General features: G+C 59.5%; 1 protein-coding gene across 1 annotated transcript in view; it reads right to left on the bottom strand.

Moving 5' to 3' along the window:
* Positions 1-21,690, bottom strand: part of CACNA2D4 (calcium voltage-gated channel auxiliary subunit alpha2delta 4) — a 127,118-nt gene that overhangs the window by 17,427 nt on the left and 88,001 nt on the right. The window contains exons 27-29 of the mRNA XM_056117767.1: positions 7,050-7,111; positions 5,106-5,150; positions 4,902-4,964 (exon numbers count right to left, since the gene is read on the bottom strand). Coding sequence (XP_055973742.1) covers positions 4,902-4,964; positions 5,106-5,150; positions 7,050-7,111 — 170 coding nt within the window. The remainder of the gene's footprint in view (positions 1-4,901; positions 4,965-5,105; positions 5,151-7,049; positions 7,112-21,690) is intronic.

Genomic DNA, 21,690 nt, shown 5'->3' with positions numbered 1-21,690 from the left:
GAATATTATTCCCTCATTCAAAAGCAGTGGGCATTAGGTTATTTCCTTAACTAATACATCTTGGCTTTTGTACAGAAGGCTGCAGTGAACATGCAGCTATTTTTCTGAGTTGTGCTTTCGTTTTCCTCAGATAAGCACCCAGAAGTGGATCACACGGCAGTTCTATTTTTATTTATTTTTTTGAGGAACCTCCGTACCGTTTCCATAGCGGCTGCACCAACTTACATTCCTTCCAACGGTGCACACGAGGCCCCTTTTCTCCTCAGCCTCATCGGCACTTGTTGTTTCTTGTCTTTTGGATAATATTCATCCTAAAGACGTGAGGCAGGAGCTGGCTGTGGCCTTGATTTGCATTTCCCTGATGATGAAGGAGGCCGAGCAGCCTCTCACGTCCTTGTTGGCCACCTGTCTGTCTTCTCCGGGAAGATGTCTGCTCAGGTCTTCTGCCCAGTTCTTTATGGGATGACTTTTAAACTACGTACAGTGACAAAAGAGGTGGTGTTGGGGGCTGAGGACAGGCGCGGGGGTTGGTGAATTATTGTTTACGGGGCATAAAGGTTCATCTTTTACCAGAAAAGAATTATGGGGATGTGTAGAAGGGCTTAGCTGGCCATAGAGTGAGTGAGGATGCATTCAATGCCACTGAGCTGTGGAAAGATGGTTGAATGGCACGTCGTACCAATAGAAGAATGGTTAAGTGGGACATTTTATGTTTTCTTTCTTTCTTTCTTTCTTTCTTTCTTTCTTTCTTTCTTTCTTTCTTTTGAAAGAGCACTGAAATGGCTCTTTTAAAATTTCAGGGCTAGGAAGAAGGAGACGTTACTGGTGCCTGCTCGAGGAGATCGATGAACAACAGGATGATCGTGATTGTGATTCTTTTTTTTGCTTTTTGTGTCACACCCGGTGATGCCACATTGCACAGCGGGTAGGGCGTTTGCCTTGCATGCGGCCAACCTGGCGGACCCAGGTTCGAGTCCTTTGCCCCTCTCGGAGAGCCTGGCAAGCTACCAAGAGTATCTCGCCCACATGGCAAAGCCTGGCAAGCTACCCGTGTTGTATTTGATATGATATGCCGAACATAGTAACAAGTGTCACAATGGAGACATTACTGGGCCCGCTCGAGCAAATTGATGAACAATGGGAGGACAGTGACAGTGACAGTGACCTGGCGATGCACAGGGGTTACTCCTGGCTTCACACTCAGGAATTACTCCTGGCGGTGCTCAGGGGACCATATGGGATGCTGGGAATTGAACCCAGGTTGGCTGTGTGGAAGGCAAACACCCTACCCACTGTGCTATCACTCCAGCCCCTGTTTTGTTTCTAGCATAAAAGAATGCTCGGAGAAAAGCCCAGAGAGTTCCCTGGCGCTTTCCGCCACATAATAAGGGCATAGTCAAATCTGACCTTCTAGGAACCAGAAATGGGTCTTGACTCAGAATCTGCAGACGCACTGATCTGGGGCTCCCAACCTCGCCCTCTTTACCCCCCTGCAACCCCCCCCCCAACACACACACACACACACACACACACACACACACACACAGCACAATGTAATAGGTGAGTGCCTCAGGGTCAACAAGCTAAGCAAGCAAACTCTTCCCAGATCAGAAGTCTCTGCGAACTGCAACCATGGGTGGGCTGGTGTGCCGGTGGTGACAAGATTGGTGTGTGTCAGTGGTGAGAGTGTGGAAGAGGGGTGTGTGTGTGTGTGTGTGTGTGTGTGTGTGTGTGTGTGTGCGTGCGTGCGTGTTTGGGGGGAAGAGGGTCCTTCTCTGCTGAGGTGACCACAGCCCCGGCCCTGTCTTCTCTTCTGAAGTGGTCCTGCTTCTTGCCAGTTTGTGCCGGCTGCCTCCTGAGCAGTGGTGCTTCAACTCCCAGACCCCCACCCTGGCCCACTGCCAGTTTATGCCCGCCCAGCTGTGAAGGATGGTTTTTTTTTTTTTGTCTCACACTGTTGAAATAGAGATCAGAAGATGGATGATCTTTCACGATGCAGGAAAATGATCTGAAATTCAAATCTCAGCATCCATAATGAAGCTTGTCTGGACTGGAGCCAGGCTGTCTCGGGTTGCTTGCCGCGGGCAGTGGGGACCGGTGGCTGGTGACGGAGGCTGTGAGGCTGCACGTGCCTGGAATCCCTCTGCTGGCCCTGCTGAGGGCGGGCTGGGTCTGGCTATCTCGCCTGGTCCCGTCTCCCAAATGTCCTTCTCTCTCTAAAGTGCCCCTGCACCACAGGGGACCTGGCGGGGACACGGCTGCTTCTCCCGGAAGGGAGCATAACATGAGGCCCCCATAACCATTCCACTGGATTCCACGCCAGGCTATTCCACTCGGGGCGCCCCAGAGGGGTGCGGGCGAGAGCCCTCCCTGCCCCAAGGGACCCAGCCCCGGCAGCTGAAAACCTCCAGAACACAACCGCCGCCATGCTCAAGGCTGCTCCCACGTGCTTGGGCTGAGACTCACATGTGAGTGAACATGTTCCTGGACCACACGGCCGCAAAGCAACAGCATGATACGTCATATGACACTCCCTGCCCATTCTCCATAATTACCACGCCATATTTGATGGGGTTCAGACAGTAGGCAACAAATCATACAGGGAAATATATATATGCATACATACATATTTCCAGATATATATGCCAAAGCTCACATCACCCAAACTTTAACAACAACATGTTAGTGATATCCCACAGAATGTCTTAATGGGTCCTGCCAAAATAGAACAATCTTCACACTGTTCCCTGTATGAACACTCTTTAGTGAGTATGTTCAGCAGTTCTTCGTAATAGACAATACAAAATATATCCTTTCGGTTGTGTTTTGGGACAGGGCTTGGGGCTTGGGATGGAAACATCCCGAATTTGGTGGTGGGAAGGTGTCATGATGGTGGGATGGGTGTTGGAATATTCAATGTATTCAAATATTGTGAACTTATGAAATGAAAAAAAATGAAAAGAAAAGAAGACCTGGCAGGTCCCTGGCCAGCCTCAGACCCCCGGGTCAGCAGAGGTCAGCACCGGAGGGGCTGAGAGTTGCAGAGGGTGGGCGAGCTCATCCTGTGGGCCCCAGTCCCAGCCCCAGGCCTGTGGGTCCTGAGAAAGCTTGACCTGGTTCCTCACCCAGGCACCAGAGGGCCGGGACGGGGAGGCGCCGAGGCAGAGGCGTCGGGGTCCCAGGATGCTCAGTGTCCTGCAGAGGACGCTCTGATGGGCACCGGGAACCCTCACCTCCCAGGTGTCCACCCCGAATGCGAGTGGAGCCTCACCCCTGCGTGGCCACTCACCTCTCCCTCCAGGGAGGCCCCCAGAAAGTTCTCCCCAGGGGATCCTATCCCATGACCCGCCCCCACCCCCAACCTCTGCCCTGGCCCCTGCTGGGGTCTGGCCACTTCACGGGCCCTAAGCTCGGTTCGAGAGACCAGGGTCATGAGCTCTGCCAGGACCTCAGGGCTAGGTGCCGCCTCGAAGCTTTTATAGTCTGACCTTCTCGAAGGGGAGGAAACTGAGGCACGAATCATAGCAGATGCATGTTCAAATCGGGGCAAGTCTCCTCCTGCGCTAACCTTGCCTCGAGTGGAGGCTCAGGCATGGCCCTGCGGTGCTCCTGAGCACTTCAAGGAAAGCCTTCAGGGACACCTGTGCAGGCCGCCGCCAGGGTTGAGCGTGTTTTGTTTTTATTTTAAAGTTTGATTCCTGGCTAAATAGTGGATTTCAGGGCCCAGTGAGGATGATCTCAGCAAAGAGAAAACTATTCTGATGCTTTCTGTTTTGCTTTGCTGAGAGGAGAGAGAGAGAGAGAGAGAGAGAGAGAGAGAGAGAGAGAGAGAGAGAGAGAGAAGAGAAGAGAAGAGGAGGGGAGGGGAGGGGAGGGGAGGGGAGAAGAGGGAAGAGAAGAGAAGAGGAGGGGAGGGGAGGGGAGGGGAGGGGAGAAGAGGGAAGAGAAGAGAGGAGAGAGAAGAGAAGAGAGGAGAGAGAGGGAGAGAGGGGAGAGTGGGAAAAGGGAGAGGGAAAGTAAGAGAATGAGAAAGAGAACAAGTGAGTGAGAGAGAGCGAGTGAGCGAGAGCGAGAGAGAGCGAGCGGGAGAGAGCAAGAGAGAGTGAGAGTGAGAGAGAGTGAGTGAGAGTGAGTGAGTGAGCGAGAGCGAGAGAGAGAGCGAGAGCACTCTGCTTCTTCACTCCCCCCCTCACAAACTGGGCTCAGGTTGGTCAGACCAGGGAAGTCCAGACAGCAGGAGGCTCAGTGGCGGGAAGGCCTGGTTCTTCTCTTCTGGGCACCCCCCAAGGTGGTCTGCACGTGCTCCTCCAGATTTGACTTGAAGCCTCACCTCCGAGTGATGTTGGACAAGTCGGGTCTCTGGGAGGCACGTAGGCAGGAGCCCGGGTGCTCAGGACTGTGGCCAATGCCCTGTCCCAGGGCCCGGAGTCCCCCTGCTACCGTCCCTTCCTCTAAGTTTGCAACTCGGAAGAAGACCCTCACCCGAACATGTTGGCACCTCACCTCAGACTTGCAGTGCCTGGAGCTGTGAGAAATCATTTTCTGGGCTTATTTTATTACAGCCTTCCAAGGGACCTGAGGGGGCGTGAGGCGCTGCTCCTCTGGGAAGGGGCCCGCTGTGTGGCCTCTCGGAGCCCCTCCACCTCGCAGGGACACTAGCCCACCCATCCACAGGAGCAAGTCGCAGCGGAACAGAGAATGAGTAAATGCTCCGAGCTTTGGAGCTGAAAAGTGCTCGCTCTGGGTTCTGTTACCAGGCCACGTTGATGTTGGCTTCCAAGAAGCGGCACTGTTTTCCTCAGACCTTCGGTGCTCATCGACGCTGAGCCAGAATTGCTTCCTGGGCCAGAGCCATCTGCACCACCCACTAGGCTCTCCACGCCACGTCCCCAAACCCTTACCTCCTGGGGCCGCTCTGAGATGAGGATGAACCCGTTGCTGTCAATGATGAAGCAGTCCAGGTCCTGGAGGAAGCATAGGGCAGTCACGGGCCTGCCCACGTGATGGTCACGGCCAGGCGTCGAGTGAAGGAGCTCGTCCGTGGAGCCCAGCACGCGGGAGGCCCCCGGCTCCCAGGCCCACCACAGCACAGGGGACGAACTCACACTGTCCTCACAGCTGTTGGGACACGGCGCATCTGCGGCCCCACACTGGAAGGAAGAAGAGAAGCTTCATTTTATTTATTTATATTTTTGGCTTTTGGGGTCACACTTGAGGATGCTCGAGGGTCACTCCTGGTTCTGCACTTAAGAATCACTCCTTGGGGGCCAGAGCGATGGTGCGGCGGGGAGGGTGTTTGCCTTGCATGTCGCCAACCTAGGTTCGATCCCGGCATCCCATAAGGTCCCCGAGCACTGAGAGGAGTGATTCCTGAGTGCAGAGCCAGGAGTAACCCCTGAGCATCGCCGGGTGTGACCCAAAAAGAAAAAAAAAAGAATCACTCCTGGCGGTGCTTGGGGACCCCTATGGGATGGCAGGGATCAAACGCAGGGCGGCCGAGTGTACAGCAAACACCCTCTCTGCTGTGTTATCGCTCCAGTCCCAGAAGAAGAGGAGTTTTGGAAATGGGGAGTCTGTGTCTGTGTGTGCATGCAGATGTGTGCCATAGGGGTGTGTCTGAGAGTGTGGGTGCGTGGCAAGTGGCCAAAGGGTGTACAATGTAGGGGTATGTGTGTGTGTGTGTGTGTGTGTGTGTGTGTGTAACGTGGGCTGGTGCTGTGTGGCGGATGGGGTGGCCCGTGGGGTGTGTGATGTGTACGTGAACATGCATGTGTGGAACACAGGTGGGGTATTTCCCATGTGGGGGTTGTTGTGAGGTCAGGCTCCTGGGGATCGGCCTGGAGGTGGCAGGCTACCCTTAGAATCCTCCGGGGTGGCTCTTTCCTAGGGTCCCCCAGGAGCCCCTCCTTTTGTCATTCGGCCTGATGTAGTGGGTGAGGCCATGTTCTTGGCATCTTCATTCTGTGGCTCCCCAAACTTGCCCAAAGTGGGAGCAGGGCCGTGAGTGACCGTGTGGGGGCAGGGCTGGGACTTGGGACCGTGTGCAGGGCAGTGAGGAGGCCCTGGGAGCACGGAGGCTCGGAGGGGAGGGGAGGAGGGGAGAGGCAGGGCAGGCAGCATGTGGAGCACTGTGGGCGAGGGAGGGTTCAGGCGGGAAAACGGGCCAAGCTGGGCTGGGGCTGGAGCTGTCTAGTCCTCAACTTCCCTTTTGGGAGGGGACTGTTTGGGCCACACGTGGCGGTCCTCAGGGCTTAGTCCTGGCTCTGTTCTCAGGACTTACTCCAGACTGTGCTCAGGGATCACTCCTGGCAGGGCTCAGGGGATCGTCTAGGGTGCTGGGGGGGAACTGCAAATGCCTTAACTTCCTGCACTGTCTCTCTGGCCCCTGGATCTTAACTTCTTTTTTTTTTCTTTTGGGTCACACCCGGCGAAGCTCAGGGGTTCCTCCTGGCTCTGCATTCAGGAATCACTCCTGGCGGTGTTCAGGGGACCCTATGGGATGCTGGGAATCGAACTCGGGTCGGCCGCGTGCAAAGCAACCGCCCTCCCCGCTGTGCTATCGCTCCAGCCCGGGATCTTCACTTCTTAAACTGTGGGCCATGACCCCCTCTGGGGTTAGATCATAGGATGTGGGGAAGTAATGAGAAGGTTGTTTGAAAATAAATTTGTGATTTATGATCGGTAAACGTTATTGGATGCCCATGTTCTACATGTGGGGGATGCGTACGAATTTCTCAGGTGAAAGGGGTAAGTGGAGGAAGGCCAGGGAATTCTGCCCTGTGCGTTCTCCTGGCTCCGCCAGGCCCGGGGAGGGGGGATGCTGTGTTGTGCCCTGTATCATGGGTCCCAGCTGGGAGGGAGCACCGATATCGGGGTGCAGAGACGGAGCCCCCGCACGGAGGGCTGCGGGGCTCTGAGAGGCCAAGGAGGCCAGGCTCCAGGAGAACAGGCGAGGGGTTCTGGAGAAGCGGGGGAAGTGGGGTGCTCCTAGGAGGAGCCCCGCCACTCCCCCCTGGGCTGCCCGACCCGGGCCAGGCCCTGGCACCCACCTGCCGTGTGGCTGTCTGAAACACCTGCCGCAGAAACCACAGATGCACCTGGACTCCCACCGCTGCCAGACGGGCCGGGCCGGGAGGGCAAGACCGGATGCGGGTTAGGGGGTCAAGGGGGGCGGTGGGAGGGAAGTGAGAGGGAGGGAGAAAACAGATTCAAGTTAGAGCGATTCGAGTTGGTGCATCAGCAGGTAAAGGGGGTTGGGGAGGAGTCGAGAGGGAAGGGAGGAGGAAGCGGGGGAGTCCGGGAGGGGAGGGGAAAGACAGCCCCCGGGCTTCAGCTTCTCCCATGGGAGAATGTTTCCAGCATCGCCCCAGGAAAGGAGGCTTAAGCTCTGGAGGACAGTGAGGCCATTGTCCCAAAGCAGTGGGCAACCAGCAGACCCCTCTCCGTGCAGGTGCAGAACCAGAGCCACCAAGCCACTTGTTCAGTGGGACACCCCCCCGCCCCCCCCAAGAAGTATACAGGCTGAGTCAGGACTTCTGGCCCCTGGCTCACTGGGCAATTTCTGGGGTTCCCCTAGATTTCAAGCTTTTGTTTTTTAAAGCTTTTTGGGTCACACCCCGGCATTGCACAGGGGTTCCTCTTGGCTCATGCACTCAGGAATGACCCCTGGCGACCCGATGGGATGCTGGGAATCGAACCCGGGTTGGCCGCGTGCAAGGCAGATGCCCTCCCCGCTGTGCTATCGCTCCAGCCCCTAGATTCCAAGCTTGACCTGACAACCTCTCTTGCTTTCAGTTCCTGCTCCAGATCTCCCAGTCTTTGTAAGAAGCCTTTTTTTTTTCCTTGCTGAAAGTTCTGGTCACTTTGATCCATGTTTGCAGCAACTTACAAGAGTCACCCGGGAGGTTTTGGTTCTTAAACTTGAAGAACCAAGCTGTGCTCAAAGATTGGGGACGAATGACCAAGGAGAAAAGTCAAAATAAGTTTTGTTTTTTAAAGTGGCGTGGATTTCCCGCTCCCTGGAATAAAAATATTAAAAATAAGTTGCACGCCAGGCACGATTCCTTTCTGAGCTCATCCCAGACATACTGCTGCCAACTCAACAACTGGATTCGACTTTAGGGCCACTTCGGGACTAGAGGCTGGCATGGGTCACATGAGCTAGCCCTGAGCTCAGAACCAGGACCCACGGATCTGCTGCCAGGCATTTAGCCTCACACTTACCTCCGAATCAGGAAGGAGCTGCAGGCCGGGTGGTCGGGCTGCCGCCCCAGGGTTCAGCACCCTGGGGAGTGGCCATTGGCCTGGGCTCTCAGCCTCACGCGGAGACAGTCTACCACCCCCATGACCCTTATGGGAAAATTTTCCATCACATTCATTCTGTGATCCTGAAATTTAACTGGCTCCTCTAGACTTGAACAATATGGCACAGAGTTGCAGATGACAGCTTCTCCCCCCAAGCCCCGCCCCAGACGGGAATGATCCATTTGAGGGAAAGACAAAGGTCATGAGACCCAAGTTCTGGGGGTAGGTCTGCCAGGTTGTTACTGGGTTGTAAAGTGCGTGTTGATTACACTTTGCCTAGAAAGGTACAACAAGTAGATTACTGATGTAGCACTGTAGCACTGTCCTCCCGTTGGTCATCGATTTGCTCGAGTGGGCCCAGTAACGTCTCCATTGTGACACTTGTTACTGTGTTTGGCATATCAAATACGCCACGGGGAGCTTGCCAGGCTTTGCCGTGTGGGCGAGATACTCTCTGTAGCCTGCCAGGTTCTCCGAGAGGGACAGAGGAATCGAACCCGTGTTGTCTGGGCCGGCCATGTGCAAGGCAAACGCCCTACCACTGTGCTATCGCTCCAGCCCAGTTGATTACACTTTCCCTAGAAAGGTACAACAAATAGATTACTGATGTATGAAAATATTTTTTTTCTAGAGTCTTGTCCCTGGAAATTTTACATGCATCAAAATGATCTGGGGAGCTGGAGCGATAGTACAGCCGGTAGGGCATTTGCCTTGCATGCAGCTGACCCGGGTTCGATTTCCAGCATCCCAGATGGTCCCCCGAGCACCTCCAGAAGTAATTCCTGAGTGCATGAGCCAGGAGTAACCCCTGAGCATCACCATGTGTGACAACCCCCCCAAAAACAACAACAACAACAAAACAACCAAAAAACCCCCAAATGATCTGGAAGTAGAGCAAGAACTTTCTGGAATGTTCTGTAATTGGAGCCTATTCCACAAATGGTGCTGGGAACCCTGGTCAGCCATCTACTAAAAGTGAAGACTGCCATCTCGATCCATACACAAGGCCAATTCAGAATGGATTAGAGAACTTGATACCTAACCTCAGTCCACATATTGAAAACGAAGAACGAAAACTTGAATGAAAGAGGAGGATTCATGCTTTTGGGGTTTTAAGACCCGCCCTCAGCATTGTTTTTTTCAGAGAAGTGTCAAGTTATGAAGGAATGAAAGTGGGTACCCAGGGCTGCAGCAATAGCCCAGCAGGCAGGGCATTTGTCTTGCATGCAGCTGACCCGGGTTTGATTCTCAGCATCCCCTATGCTTTTTTTTTTTCTTTTTGGGTCACACCAAGCGATGCACAGGGTTTATTCCTGGCTCTACACTCAGGAATCATTCCTGGCAGTGCTCGGAGGACCCTATGGGATGCCAGGGATTGAACCCGGGTCTGTCACATGCAAGGCAAATGCCCTCCCCACAGTGCTATGGTTCCACCCCCAATACTATGGTTCTTTCCCAGCCCCTTAGAAGTTGGGGACTCAATCCTCCATGGTGGGACAGTCTTTGGGGGGATTCTTGGGTGGGATAAGGGGTGGCTTCTCCTGGCAGGCTCCATTTCAGCTGCCCTGTATGCCCACATCCCCACCAGGGACCAATAGGAATGGTCCAGTTTGGAAACAAACCTTTCCTGTCTAAACCCTCGAGACTCTCCACGTGGGGCCACGTTTTCGATCCATACTTGTATTCTGCTGTTTTCCCTCTCACAGCCAAGTTCTCCAGCGCGTTCCCAGGCTGCTAAATCTGCCTGTTTCTCTCAATCCTGTGCTGCCCCTGAGTCCAGGAGCCCCCCTCTCACCCCTCCCCCGCTCCCACCCAGCTCTCCATGGTCTGGACTGCACACGAGAGCAACCTTTCTGAAGTTCCAGCCATGACTCAGCCTTCCATCAGCACCCCCGTTGAAACTATCCCACAGTTCTTTTTTTCTTTTTTTTGGGGGGGGTCACACCCGGCAATGCTCAGGGGTTACTCCTGGCTCATGCACTCAGGAATTACTCCTGTCGGTGCTCGGGGGACCATAAGGGATGCTGGGAATCGAACCCGGGTCAGCTGCATGCAAGGAAAACGCCCTACTCGCTGTGCTATCGTTCTAGCCCCTATCCCACAGTTCTTATTTATTTATTGAGCCATACCTGGCAGTGCTGGAGTGATCTCACAGTGGGTAGGGTGTTTGCCTTGCACGCGGCCAACCTGGCGGACCCGGGTTTGATTCCACCGCTTCTCTCGGAGAGCCCAGCAAGCCACCAAGAGTGTCTCGTCCGCACGGCAAACCCTCCCACGGCTCTTCTGAAATGAGGCCCTTAAGACTTCCCAGGCCTGGTCCTCCCAAACCCTCTGGATTTCTCCTGACTCGCTTTTCCCTCCAGCAGGTATGACCTGTGCTCCGCCTGAGTCTCTACGGGAGCCTCGCTCTCTCCTCTTCCTGCAGTGCTCTCCCCAGAAATGTCCAGGCCTGCTCTTCGCTTCTGACCCCCACCCAAACCTCCTTGACTGGGGATTCCCCCACCCCTTAACTCCTGTTGGGCCTCCCCCATCTTCCCAGATAGAGCAGTCCTCCCCTCCTCCCTCCAGCGCTTCTTCTGGGTGTTAGGACCGAGATCACCCCAAAGTATTCCGAGAGACAACGAGCCCAGCGGGAATGCAAACCGCACACCGAGCCTTTATTACTCCAGCTAGCTGGGGTCGAGACATCCTGACTCATCAAAAACAACTCCAAAGGCAAAAGTAACTTACAAAGAGTCCAAAGCGAACAAAAGCATCCCAAAGCAAATTATCAAGAAAACAAGCATTCCCAAGTAAGGAGACATCCCCAGTTCCCATACATCAAGAAAGCATCTTATCAGCTAGACACGAAAGCATGAAAGTCCACATCTCAAGGAGGGAGATGCAGGCATCACACGTACTCGGCCACATGGGCACAAGTAGCACAAGGGCTCGGGCAGCATATGCGCGCCCCTCCTTTGTTCACGGTGGCCTTTATCGGGTTCCTCCAACCTGCCCCCACGTGGGCTTCTACCTTGTAAAAGTCCGGGGCTACCAGGGGCGTTGGGAGTGGTGACTGTCTTCTTTGAAATTCCTTTCCTGGCCTTCAGTTCCTGCTGGAGCTTCTCTGGGCCTGTTGCTGTAAACTAGTTAACTCAGTTATCCCTCCTGGCCAGAGCTGCTCCCTACAGCTTTGCGACCAGGGTGAGAAGAGGTGAGCGAACTGCTCCTCACATCCCCTTTTTTCTAGCATCTCACTGAGGAACCTTTTGCTTCTCACACCAGGAACGAGTCATTCATTGCTTTTCTCGCAGTGTCTCCCACCCAGCAGCATGGAGGATAACAGCCAGCAAGGTCTGCACCTAGGAAAAACACACCTAGCACCAAGGCAGGTGCGGTGGGGTTCGAGAAAGAGTCTGGCAGTGAAGAAATAAATGCGGTGGATTCTGCTGAGTCAGCCTTGGGGTGGGAAGTAAATTACCCAAGATGCCTCTGTCCCAGCGCCAAGGCTCTGCAGCCCGGGGAACCCTCCCCCGCGGAGCCCGGGCCTGCCCTGGAGTGCCCTGGACACCCTCGAGACTCCGCATTTGGGCTCTCAGTCCCTCCAAGATCTCGGAGGGAATCTGCTCAGGAGCCAGTTGACGCCAGGAAGAGAACTTCCTGCCAGTTCCACGCGGAAGATGCAGACGGCGGCGCGTGCTGACACGGAGTGGGACGCGGGGGGGGGGGGGCAGTTTTGGGCATCTGTGCTCTGCCCGGCCTCAGGGTTTATACCCTGGTGTGTCCACCGAATGCCTCGCACCCCTAGCCTCCAGGGCAGTCCTGAACCCCTTTCTGCTCAGCCAAGGGGCCCCAGGTGGGTGCCCACGCCCTAGACACCTGCTGTGAGCCCCACTGTGTGCAGAAAGTGACCCCCAAGCGGCCGCCCGCAGGAGAAGGGTGCTGTGCTCTCCCCTGGCCTCCCTGTCCTCCCCGAGCTTCCCCTTGACTGTGCACGGGCTTGGTTCAGACCCTGGTCCTCAGGGGGTCTGCCACTACCAGTCCCCTCTGCCCGGGGTCCCCGTCCCCAGCAGCTTTCCTTGGCCAGCACCCAGGGAGGCAGACGCCCCAACCCAAGCCTCCCTAAGGCCACAGGCGGCAGATGGACCTCTGCTCCTGGCTGTCACCTCTGCTGCTGTCAGCACCAACAGCAACGCAAAACAACAGTGCCTGCGCATTCACACATACACAGACGCTCACACACACACACATGCACACACATATGGGCTCCAGCACGCTCGCACAGTGCTCAGACTCACACATGCTCAAGCAAGCATGCCGCGCACCTGCACGCACATTCACACCCATACTCACATTCACGTGTGAATGCACACAAGCTCCCACATGTTCACACCTGCAAGCACACTCACACACACACATACACGTACTCACACATACACCGATACCCTCACGTACTCGCATGCAAACACACATAAGCTTCACACGTTCACATCCACAAAGACACACACTCACATATCCACGCTCAACACTCAGACTCACACACAAACACACCCTAACAGATTCACACACACATGCTCACACACAGACACACCCAACGCCACACACTCATACACACATTAACAAGCATACACTGACACACACTCATCACATTGACACACACATTGACAAAGACCCATAGACTCACACGTAGATCACATACCCACAGACACACACACACACACACACACACACACACACATTCACACCTGTGTCCACTCAGCGCAGGCCTGTGTCAGGGTTCCAAGGCCCCAGGAGTCAGAAACTCATCTTTTCTTCTCTTCCTCATAGTGACTTTGTCTCCCTCCTCGGCCTTGAGAACCCACCCGGAGAAGCTCCATTTACTTCCCTGGGCCCAGTGCTGTGGGATTTGGGGGCGTCTTGCACAATCTAAGCCGGGAGGAGCAAGCAGCCCTGAGCGAACACGAGTCCCAGAGCTCAGAACCAGGAGGGACTCCGAGATGGTGATCACTTCCCTTCCCGGTGGACAGGACAGGAGACCTGGGCCGGGCCTGTCGGTTCGTTAGCGGCCTAAGGGCTGATCGCTAGTTAATGAGAAGTCTCCTGACACCCAGCGGAGCCGTCTCCCCTCCATTCCTCATCGAGCTGCCAAAGGCCCTGGGTGAGGGGCAGGCTGCGTGCCTTTCTGCAAGAACTGATGCACAGGGAGGCGGTGAGCCCGCGAGCCCGCGAACCCGCAGACGACAGCGGCAAGAACCCCCAGGCTGAGGGGAGGAGCAGGTGAAGCCGTGGACTGGCTAGGGAAACTGCCCAAAGGAAATGCCATCGCCAGAGGGCCAGTGTGTCTTATTTATGTATAGGTGTGTGTGTGTGTGTGTGTGTGTGTGTGCAGGCGGGCGTGCGTGAGTGCGTGCGTATGTGTGTGTGTGTGTGTGTGTGTGTGTGTGTGTGTTGCCAGGGGCAAACCGCATTACCTCAAACAGCCAAGACTTTATTGCTGAGCCATACATTCCTAGCCCTGACTCCTGATATTTTGTGTGTGTGTGTGTGTGGGGGGGGGGGCGCAAACAACCAGCTGTGCTTGGGGGACTGTACGGTGCTGGGGATAGAACCCGGGCCTTCTACCTGCAAGCCTGTGCTCTGGTCCTTTGGGCCAACGCTCCCTGGCTGAGCACTTTGGGGGGGCCACACCTGGTGGTGCTCAGGCCTTTACTCCTGACTGTGCTCAGGGATCACTCCTGGGTGGGCTCAGGGCCAGGAACTTGACCCAGGGCAGAGGTCAGCAAGGCAAGGAGCCCCCGGCAGCTGGGTTTTTGGAGGGCAGAGGCTAGCAGGAGTGAGGAGAACATCCCAGCTTCCGGGCGACACTGCTGCCTATGGGGAAGGCAGGTGGGGGCTCACAGCGCCACCCGGTGCCCAGGCAGGTGTTCAGCCAGGAGTTGTGTTCTGGTCGCAGTTCCTCCTGCTCCTGCTCCCTTCCTTAGCCCTGAGCTCGGACTGCCCAGCCCTGGACTGTCAGTGGCCCCAGCTTCTTGGCGGTGCCCAGGCCTCTGGGGTCTGGAGAACCAGGCTCCCTCTTCCGGTCAGCTCACCTGGAGAAGAGGAAGGAGTGGGGGAAGCTAGGACTGTGGGTGCCTCCAGGGTGGCCCCCCGGGGGGCTTTGCTGTCTGCGTTTCTCCGGGAGGGTCTCAAGGGACGGACCAAGGGGAAAGGTGGGTGTAGAGTGTCGGTATGTGTGCGTGGGAGTACGTGCCAGGGCTGTGGAGTCTCCTGGCCCCGCATAGCCTGCCTGCTGGAGCACTGAGTTCCCCTAAACAGCCAGACCCCGGGGTTTACTGAAGGCGCGTGTCTTCTTGAATGACCACATGACACTGGCTTTGCACACACTGAGCCCTGGGGTTGCCTCTGATGAGACCAGGCACTGGGGGGTTCTCTTCTCTGCAGGGGTGGGGGGCGATTTTCCTGAATAAGAACCCACAGTTTCCTGGAGGCCCTCGGGAGGTGGGGCGGGGGGGGGGGGGGAGCGGGGGTGGAACCACAGGCCCTGGGAGTTGGTGCGCAGTCAGGAGGGCCCTGTGTGCGTCGGGATGTGTGGGAAGGGTCCTGTGTGTGCGGGGAGGGTCCTGTGTATACGAGGAGGGTCCTGTGTGCGTGGGGAGGGTCCTGTGTGTGCCAGAAGGGTCCTTTGTGTGCGGGAAGGGTCCTGTGTGTACAGGGAGGGTCCAGTGTGTGTGGGGAGGGTCCTGTGTGTGCGGGGAGGGTCCTGTGTGGGCGGGGAGGGTCCTGTGTGGGCAGGGAGGGTCCTGTGTGGGCGGGGAGGGTCCTGTGTGCGCGGGGAGGTTCCTGTCTGCGCAGGGAGGGCCCTGTGTGGGCGGGGAGGGTCCTGTGTGTAGGAGGAGGGTCCTGTGTGCTTGTGGAGGGTCCTGTGTGGGCGGGGAGGGTCCTGTGTGTGCGGGAAGGGTCCTGTGTGTGCGGGGAGGGTCCTGTGTGCGCGGGGAGGGCACTGTGTGTGCGGGGCTGTGCGAGAAGGGTCCTGTGTGCGCAGGGAGGGCCCTGTGTGTGCGGGGAGGGTCCTTTGTGTGCGGGAAGGGTCCTGTGTGTACAGGGAGGGTCCTGTGTGCGTGTGGAGGGTCCTGTGTGGGCGGGGAAGGTCCTGTATGTGCAGGGGTGTGCGGGAAGGGTCCTGTGTGCGCGGGGAAGGCACTGTGTGTGCGGGGCTGTGCGAGAAGGGTCCTGTGTGCGCAGGGAGGGCCCTGTGTGTGTGAGAAGGGTCCTGTGTGTGCGGGGAGGGTCCTGTGTGTACGAGGAGGGTCCTGTGTGCGTGTGGAGGGTCCTGTGTGGGCGGGGAGGGTCCTGTGTGGGCGGGGAGGGTCCTGTGTGTACAAGGAGGGTCCTGTGTGTGTGGAGGGTCCTGTGTGGGCGGGGAGGGTCCTGTGTGGGCGGGGAGGGTCCTGTGTGGGCGGGGAGGGTCCTGTGTGGGCGGGGAGAGTCCTGTCTGCGCAGGGAGGGCCCTGTGTGGGCGGGGAGGGTCCTGTGTGTACGAGGAGGGTCCTGTGTGCGTGTGGAGGGTCCTGTGTGTGCGGGGAGGGTCCTGTGTGCGCAGGGAGGGCCCTGTGTGTGCGGGGAGGGTCCTGTGTGTACGAGGAGGGTCCTGTGTGCGTGTGGAGGGTCCTGTGTGGGCGGGGAGGGTCCTGTGTGCGCAGGGAGGGCCCTGTGTGTGCGGGGAGGGTCCTGTGTGCGCGGGGAGGGTCCTGTGTGGGCGGGGAGGGTCCTGTGTGCGCAGGGAGGGCCCTGTGTGTGCGGGGAGGGTCCTGTGTGTACGAGGAGGGTCCTGTGTGCGTGTGGAGGGTCCTGTGTGGGCGGGGAGGGTCCTGTGTGCGCAGGGAGGGCCCTGTGTGTGCGGGGAGGGTCCTGTGTGTGCGGGGAGGGTCCTGTGTGGGCGGGGAGGGTCCTGTGTGCGCAGGGAGGGCCCTGTGTGTGCGGGGAGGGTCCTGTGTGTACGAGGAGGGTCCTGTGTGCGTGTGGAGGGTCCTGTGTGGGCGGGGAGGGTCCTGTGTGCGCAGGGAGGGCCCTGTGTGTGCGGGGAGGGTCCTGTGTGCGCGGGGAGGGCCCTGAGTGTGCGGGAGTGTGAGCGCTCGCAGGGGGGCGCGCCCTCCCCGCGGCGGGCGCCTCGCGGCGGCGTGTGCGGCCGTGGCTGTCGTCGCAGATGGCCCCCCAGCTGTCGCTCCGCCGCCCGGGCTCCGGGCCCCGGCGCGCGCCTCCCCTCCCCCGGGCCCCTCTCGCGGCTCCCCCGGCCGGCCCCTCCCCCGCCCCTCCCGTTTGTTATTGACCCGGCGGGCGGCGGCGGCGGCGTTCCCGCTCCGTGCGCGCCGCGCGCCAGCCGCGCTCCGCGGGGCCGGGCGTTTCGGGACGCGCGCGCCTCTGGCCGGCCGGGCCGGCGGCTGGACCCCGGGCCCCGGGGGTCTCAGGCCGGGCCGGAGCGACGCGGAGCCAGGCGCCCGCCGCGGGTGAGGACAGGTGGGTGCGGGGTCGGCGGGTGCGGGGCGCAGGGGCCCCGCACGGGGCTTCTGGTTGGGGGGCGCACAGGGTGCTGGCTCGGGGGCGCACGGGGCTGCTGGCTCGGGGGCGCACGGGGCTGCTGGCTGGGGGGCGCTCGGGGTGCTGGCTCGGGGGGCGCACGGGATGCTGACTCGGGGGGCGCACGGGGTGTTGGCTCGGGGGGCGCACGGGATGCTGGCTCGGGGGCGCTCTGGGTCGAGCCCGGCGTCGGGCAGGGCCGGGCACCGCGGCCTGGGAACTCTGAGCCCCCCGCCCCGCGCCCCGCGCCCCGCGGGCTTGTGCTGGGTGGGGGAGCCGCGGTGCCAGGTGCCAACGCCGGAGCCTGGGGGATGGAGAGGCCAGTGGGCTCCTGCGTGCCCCGGGAATTTAGGGTGACAGGGCTGTTGGGGAGGCGGCAGACTAGGCTGGGGGTGGCCGTCCTCGCCTCGGCGTGCGGAAGACCCTTCCTCAAAAGGACGCGGGCCCGGGCAGCTGCCCGCAGCCTCCCGGCGGGGGCGTGGCCGGGAGGTCTCCGGCACTTTCCTCGGTGCGGGCGGTGGGCCCTGCTCTCAGCCCGCCTGGGGGCGTGGGGCCGCGGGTAGGAGAACTCGCTTCAGAGACCCCCAACCCTGTCCTGTCGACTGGGAGCCTGTGTCTGTGCGGCCGGGGTGCAGCCAGTCGGGTGTAGAGGTGGGCCAGGCCACATGCTTCTCCCCTCCCCAGGGTGGCCTCCAGGCTCTCACTCCGGGGGGGAGGGGGGCCGGGCCGGAGGCAGGTCCTGCCCGCCAGGCTGGGCTCAGGGAGGTGACTTGGCCATCACCTTGGGGGGACTCAGAGGGGCACCCTGGCCCCCGGGGTGGGGTGGGATGTGGGGACTGAACATGTGGACATGGAGGGGGGTGTCTAGTGGGGAGGGAAACCCACCTGCCCACTGGCATGCCCCAGGGCAGCCTACGGGGATGCGAGAGGGAGCAAGTTCCTAAGGTCTGCGAGGGTCTCTTTAGCCTGTAGCTGGGAGCTTGGTCTGCCAGGGAGGACCCTCGTGCCCGTTCCTTGGGTGCCCAAACCAAGGGTTTCTCTCAGGGCAGCACCGGCGGCTGCATGTCACAGTTGGGGGTGTCGGGGGTCGCCTGAGGGAAAGGAGGTTGTGCCAGGCTCTGCCCTCGGGGTCTCCTTCCCTCTCTGACACCCCCAGCCTCAGGGCTTCCCTCTGCCTCTCCAAGGGTCTCCTCGCAGAGGCCACGATTGCCCTCGCCGTCAGGGTGCAGGAGGCTGCTGGTGAGGATGGGGTGTGTGGTTTAAAATGAACCTGGAAGCTTTGCCTGTTCCAAGCACAAATATAGAGATTTAAAAAAAATCCCTGTTTCCGGGCTGCCTGGGCAGTGTGAGGTATGGGGGTGCCGGGCAGGAAGAGATCTAGAATGTTTCCTGGAAGGGCCCGGATGCCAGACTAGAAGCGGCGGGGGGGGAGGGGACAGCCCAGCTAGACAGCAGCCCTGGGCTACCCCGGCCAGGTTCCGCCGAGGTCTCACTGGGGAGGGACAAGGTCCCCGCAGCCCCCAGAAGTGGCCCAGAAGACGGGGGCCGGCCACTCCCAGCCTATGACCTTCACCGTCTGCAGAAGGAAGGGGACCTCTGTGCTTCTGCATGCTTAAGGAGGTTGAGGGGCCGAGGCTGAAGTCGGGGGGTCCCTTGGCTGAGGGAGTCTGCAGGGCAGGAGCCACGGTGGGGGTCCGAGTCACATTCCCAGGGCCAAGAGCCCCGGCACCTCAGCCTTGGCCTTCCCAGGGCCGTGGAGGGCAGAGCCCAGGGACACCTCCCAGGAGGGCAGAACACCAGCCCTGCGGGCTCTGGGCAGAGAGAAGGGGCAGAGCAGCCCTGGGTGGGGGGACTCAGCGGGACCAGCTCACCCCCACCCCGTTTCTAGGGGATGCTGCGCCCACTCAGGCAGGCAGGAGCACAGGGAACCCCCGCGCCTCGGGCCGCCTCCTGTTCTCTGACTCCTCCCCACCCCCGCATCCTGGTGCTCCCTCTGCAACCCTTGGGGCCTGGTGCTCCCCCCTCAGCCCCCAGCCCTGCATCCTGGTGCTCCTTTCCCAATTCTGAGGGGTGCTCTCCCCCAGCCCTGCGTCCCGGTGCTCCCAGCCCACCGGCCTCCTGCCCCGAGAAGACTTTCTCTGGAGAGCAGAGGCTCCTGCCAGCCCTGTGAGGGATTTGCAGGAAAGGGTCTGCCTGGGAGGGGGATGCTGGTGGTCCCGCAGTGGTGGGCACTGCCTTCTTTGCTCCAGGAAGTGGCTGCAAGGTGCGGTGTGAACTGGGAAGCGTAGAGAGGAAGGGCTGCGTCCCGCCCTCCACCCCCTTCCAGGACCTCCCGGTGGAGCCAGAATGTGCGCAGGCCCGAGCTCTGGCCCCCGGGCCTTAGAGCTGTGCTCTCGGGTGCAGAGCGGGGCTCCAGGTGGGTCTTTCCCAGCCCGGGCGTTGCTGCCGCCCCGAAACGATGTGAGGAATGAGCCTGGCCCTGCGCCTGCCGGGAGGGCTGAGGCCAGGTGCAGGTGTTTGGACTGTGGGAGTCGGTGTGCAGGTGTTTCTCCCCACGGGAGGCTTCCTGAAGGGGCCAGCCTGCAGCAGGGGAAGGGCTCGCCTTCCCTGGCCAGTGTGTGCCCTGTCTCCTTGCTGGCCCCGCGCTGCTGTCTGCGGGGAGGGGTGCCAGGCCCATTGGGAGAAAAATCCTCCCCAGCTTGAGCCTAACGCCTGGGAATCTTCTTGCCCCAGAGACCCCGACTCCACTGAGACGCCAGAGACTTCAGCCTCTCAGTCAGGGGTGGCTGGAGCTGCTGGTCCATGGACTACACTTTGGGAAGCAGATGGCTAAAATGCAAAGCCCCCCCCCCCTTTTTTTTCTTTTTGGGTCACACCAGGTGATGCACAGGAGTTACGGGGGACCACATGGGATGGAATTGAACCCGGGTTGGCCGCTTGCAAGGCAAATGCCCTACCCGCTGTGCTATCGCTCCAGCCCCAAAGGCCCTCTTTTTTTTTTTTTTTGTGGTGGGGCATTCCCAAGATTCAGATTGCTTTATTTAAAAAAAATATATATTCAGATTTTTAATTAAAAAAAATTGTGGGTTACACTGCGCAGTGCGCAGGGCTTGCTCCTGGCTCTGTGCTCAGAGATGACTCTTCCTGGTGGGCTTAAGGGAGACCATACGGGATGCCAGGGATTGAGCCTGGGTCGGCCACACGCAAGTGCCCTGCAGGCTGGACTACCGCCTGGCCCCAGTCTGGGTCACCTTGAGCACATCAGCCCCGTCCTCCCGAGGGCCAGAGAAGGAGGCCTACGGCCCACCGGCGCTGCAGCTGTGTCTCTGAGCAGCCCGAGATCAGGAGCCTGCAGACTGTCTGTGCGGCTGGGGGAATCTTCCCGGCAGGACCCCTCCCTGCCGCTGTCGGGCCCTTCTCCCTCCCAGACAGTGTTAATTGATTCCAGCAGCCTCTAGCGCCTGCCTGCAGCTGCCGCCTCTCCGCCTGATGTAGGTCACCCCTTTCCTAACGGGGCTGGATGTTTCTGGGCACAAGAAGGGGTCCTGGGGCTAGACCTGGGCTGCCGGGCAGCGGAAGGCCAAGGCCTTGGGGGCAGCCAGGCTGAAGCGCCCCCTGGGTCTGATCTGGGCTGTTCCAAGGACAGCAGATGCTCCCTGGGAAACAGGCTTTATCCGCAGGGCACAGACACGAGCTGGAGGAACGTGTGTCCATCCCATTGTGCTCCAGACACCACGATCAACAGCGTCCCCACTCCCTTCCGACTCCCAGGGGTCTGCTTGGGGGAGCCTTGAGTCTCACAGCCAGGGGGCCGGGGCCTCGGCATCCACGCTCTAGGCCACCATTGCCCAGGCTTGCTGGTCCCCATCTTGGGCCCATTCCTGGGGGTGACAGTGGGCTGGGGGAGGGTGGGAGAGAGAAAGAAGGCTGCGTGATGGTGATTCGGCCGGGCTGGGGGCAGCTTCTATGCTGGCCCCTCCCAGCGGGAGCCCAGGGCTGCAGGGGCAGACACTCGCTTTTCTGGCCCCGATGGGTGGGGGCAGAGACAATGGCCCCTGTTCTCTCAGACCTGACCTGGGGGCTGGGGCTGACCCTCTCATTGTGTCTGGGGGGAGCTGCCCGCTGTCCCCCTCTGCCTCGGAGTGTTGGCATGTGAGGAGGCGTGCTGGCAGGCCGCCAGTCAGCGTGTGCGCACGTGTATGTGTGCGTGTGTGTGTTGGCACGTGCTGAGCCTCACGGCCCTGGTGGGGGGGGTGTGTTTGCCCCACATGCTGCGGGAGGGGAGGGGGGAAGTGGCCTGGGCACACGCCAGGGAGACTGGGTGGGCGCCTGCTCTGTGAGGGGACTCCTGCTGGGGAGGACTTCGTGTCTGGGAGCCAGGCCCCTGACCTTCCGGGTGCCCTTGGGCAAGGTGGCTGGCCACGCAGCTCCTTGCGTCCCCCGTGTCGCCTGGCATAAGAGGAGCTGGGTTCCTGCTGCACAGAGAGGTGGTTCGGCTCAGGATGTGGATGGTCTCTGTCGCCCGGGAAGGGAGCCTGTGTGTGCGCGCGCGCGGGCCCCGGGCTTGGGGGCAGAGCTCGCCCCTCTGGGGAGGCTGGGGGACGGGGAGCTGCCTGGCCCACCACTGACACTGCCGGACGAGGAGCCTCACAGCCGGGGGATTGACCTGAGGCCTGTGAGGCCGCAGCAGCCGCGTGGAGCCCCCAGCAGCCTGTCCCCTCAGTCAGTCAGACGGAGCCGTGGAAACCCACCCTCCTGCCTCCCAGCTGGCACTTCTGAGACGAGAAAACGGATGCTTCCGGGATGCCCTTTGGGTCAGACAGCCAGGGGGGT

This window comes from Sorex fumeus, unplaced genomic scaffold (genome assembly GCF_029834395.1).
Source record: "Sorex fumeus unplaced genomic scaffold, SorFum_2.1 ptg000036l, whole genome shotgun sequence".
NCBI classification, from domain to species: Eukaryota; Metazoa; Chordata; class Mammalia; order Eulipotyphla; family Soricidae; genus Sorex; species Sorex fumeus.
Note: the sequence above shows the minus strand (reverse complement) of the source record. Positions and strands in the feature narration are given on the sequence as shown.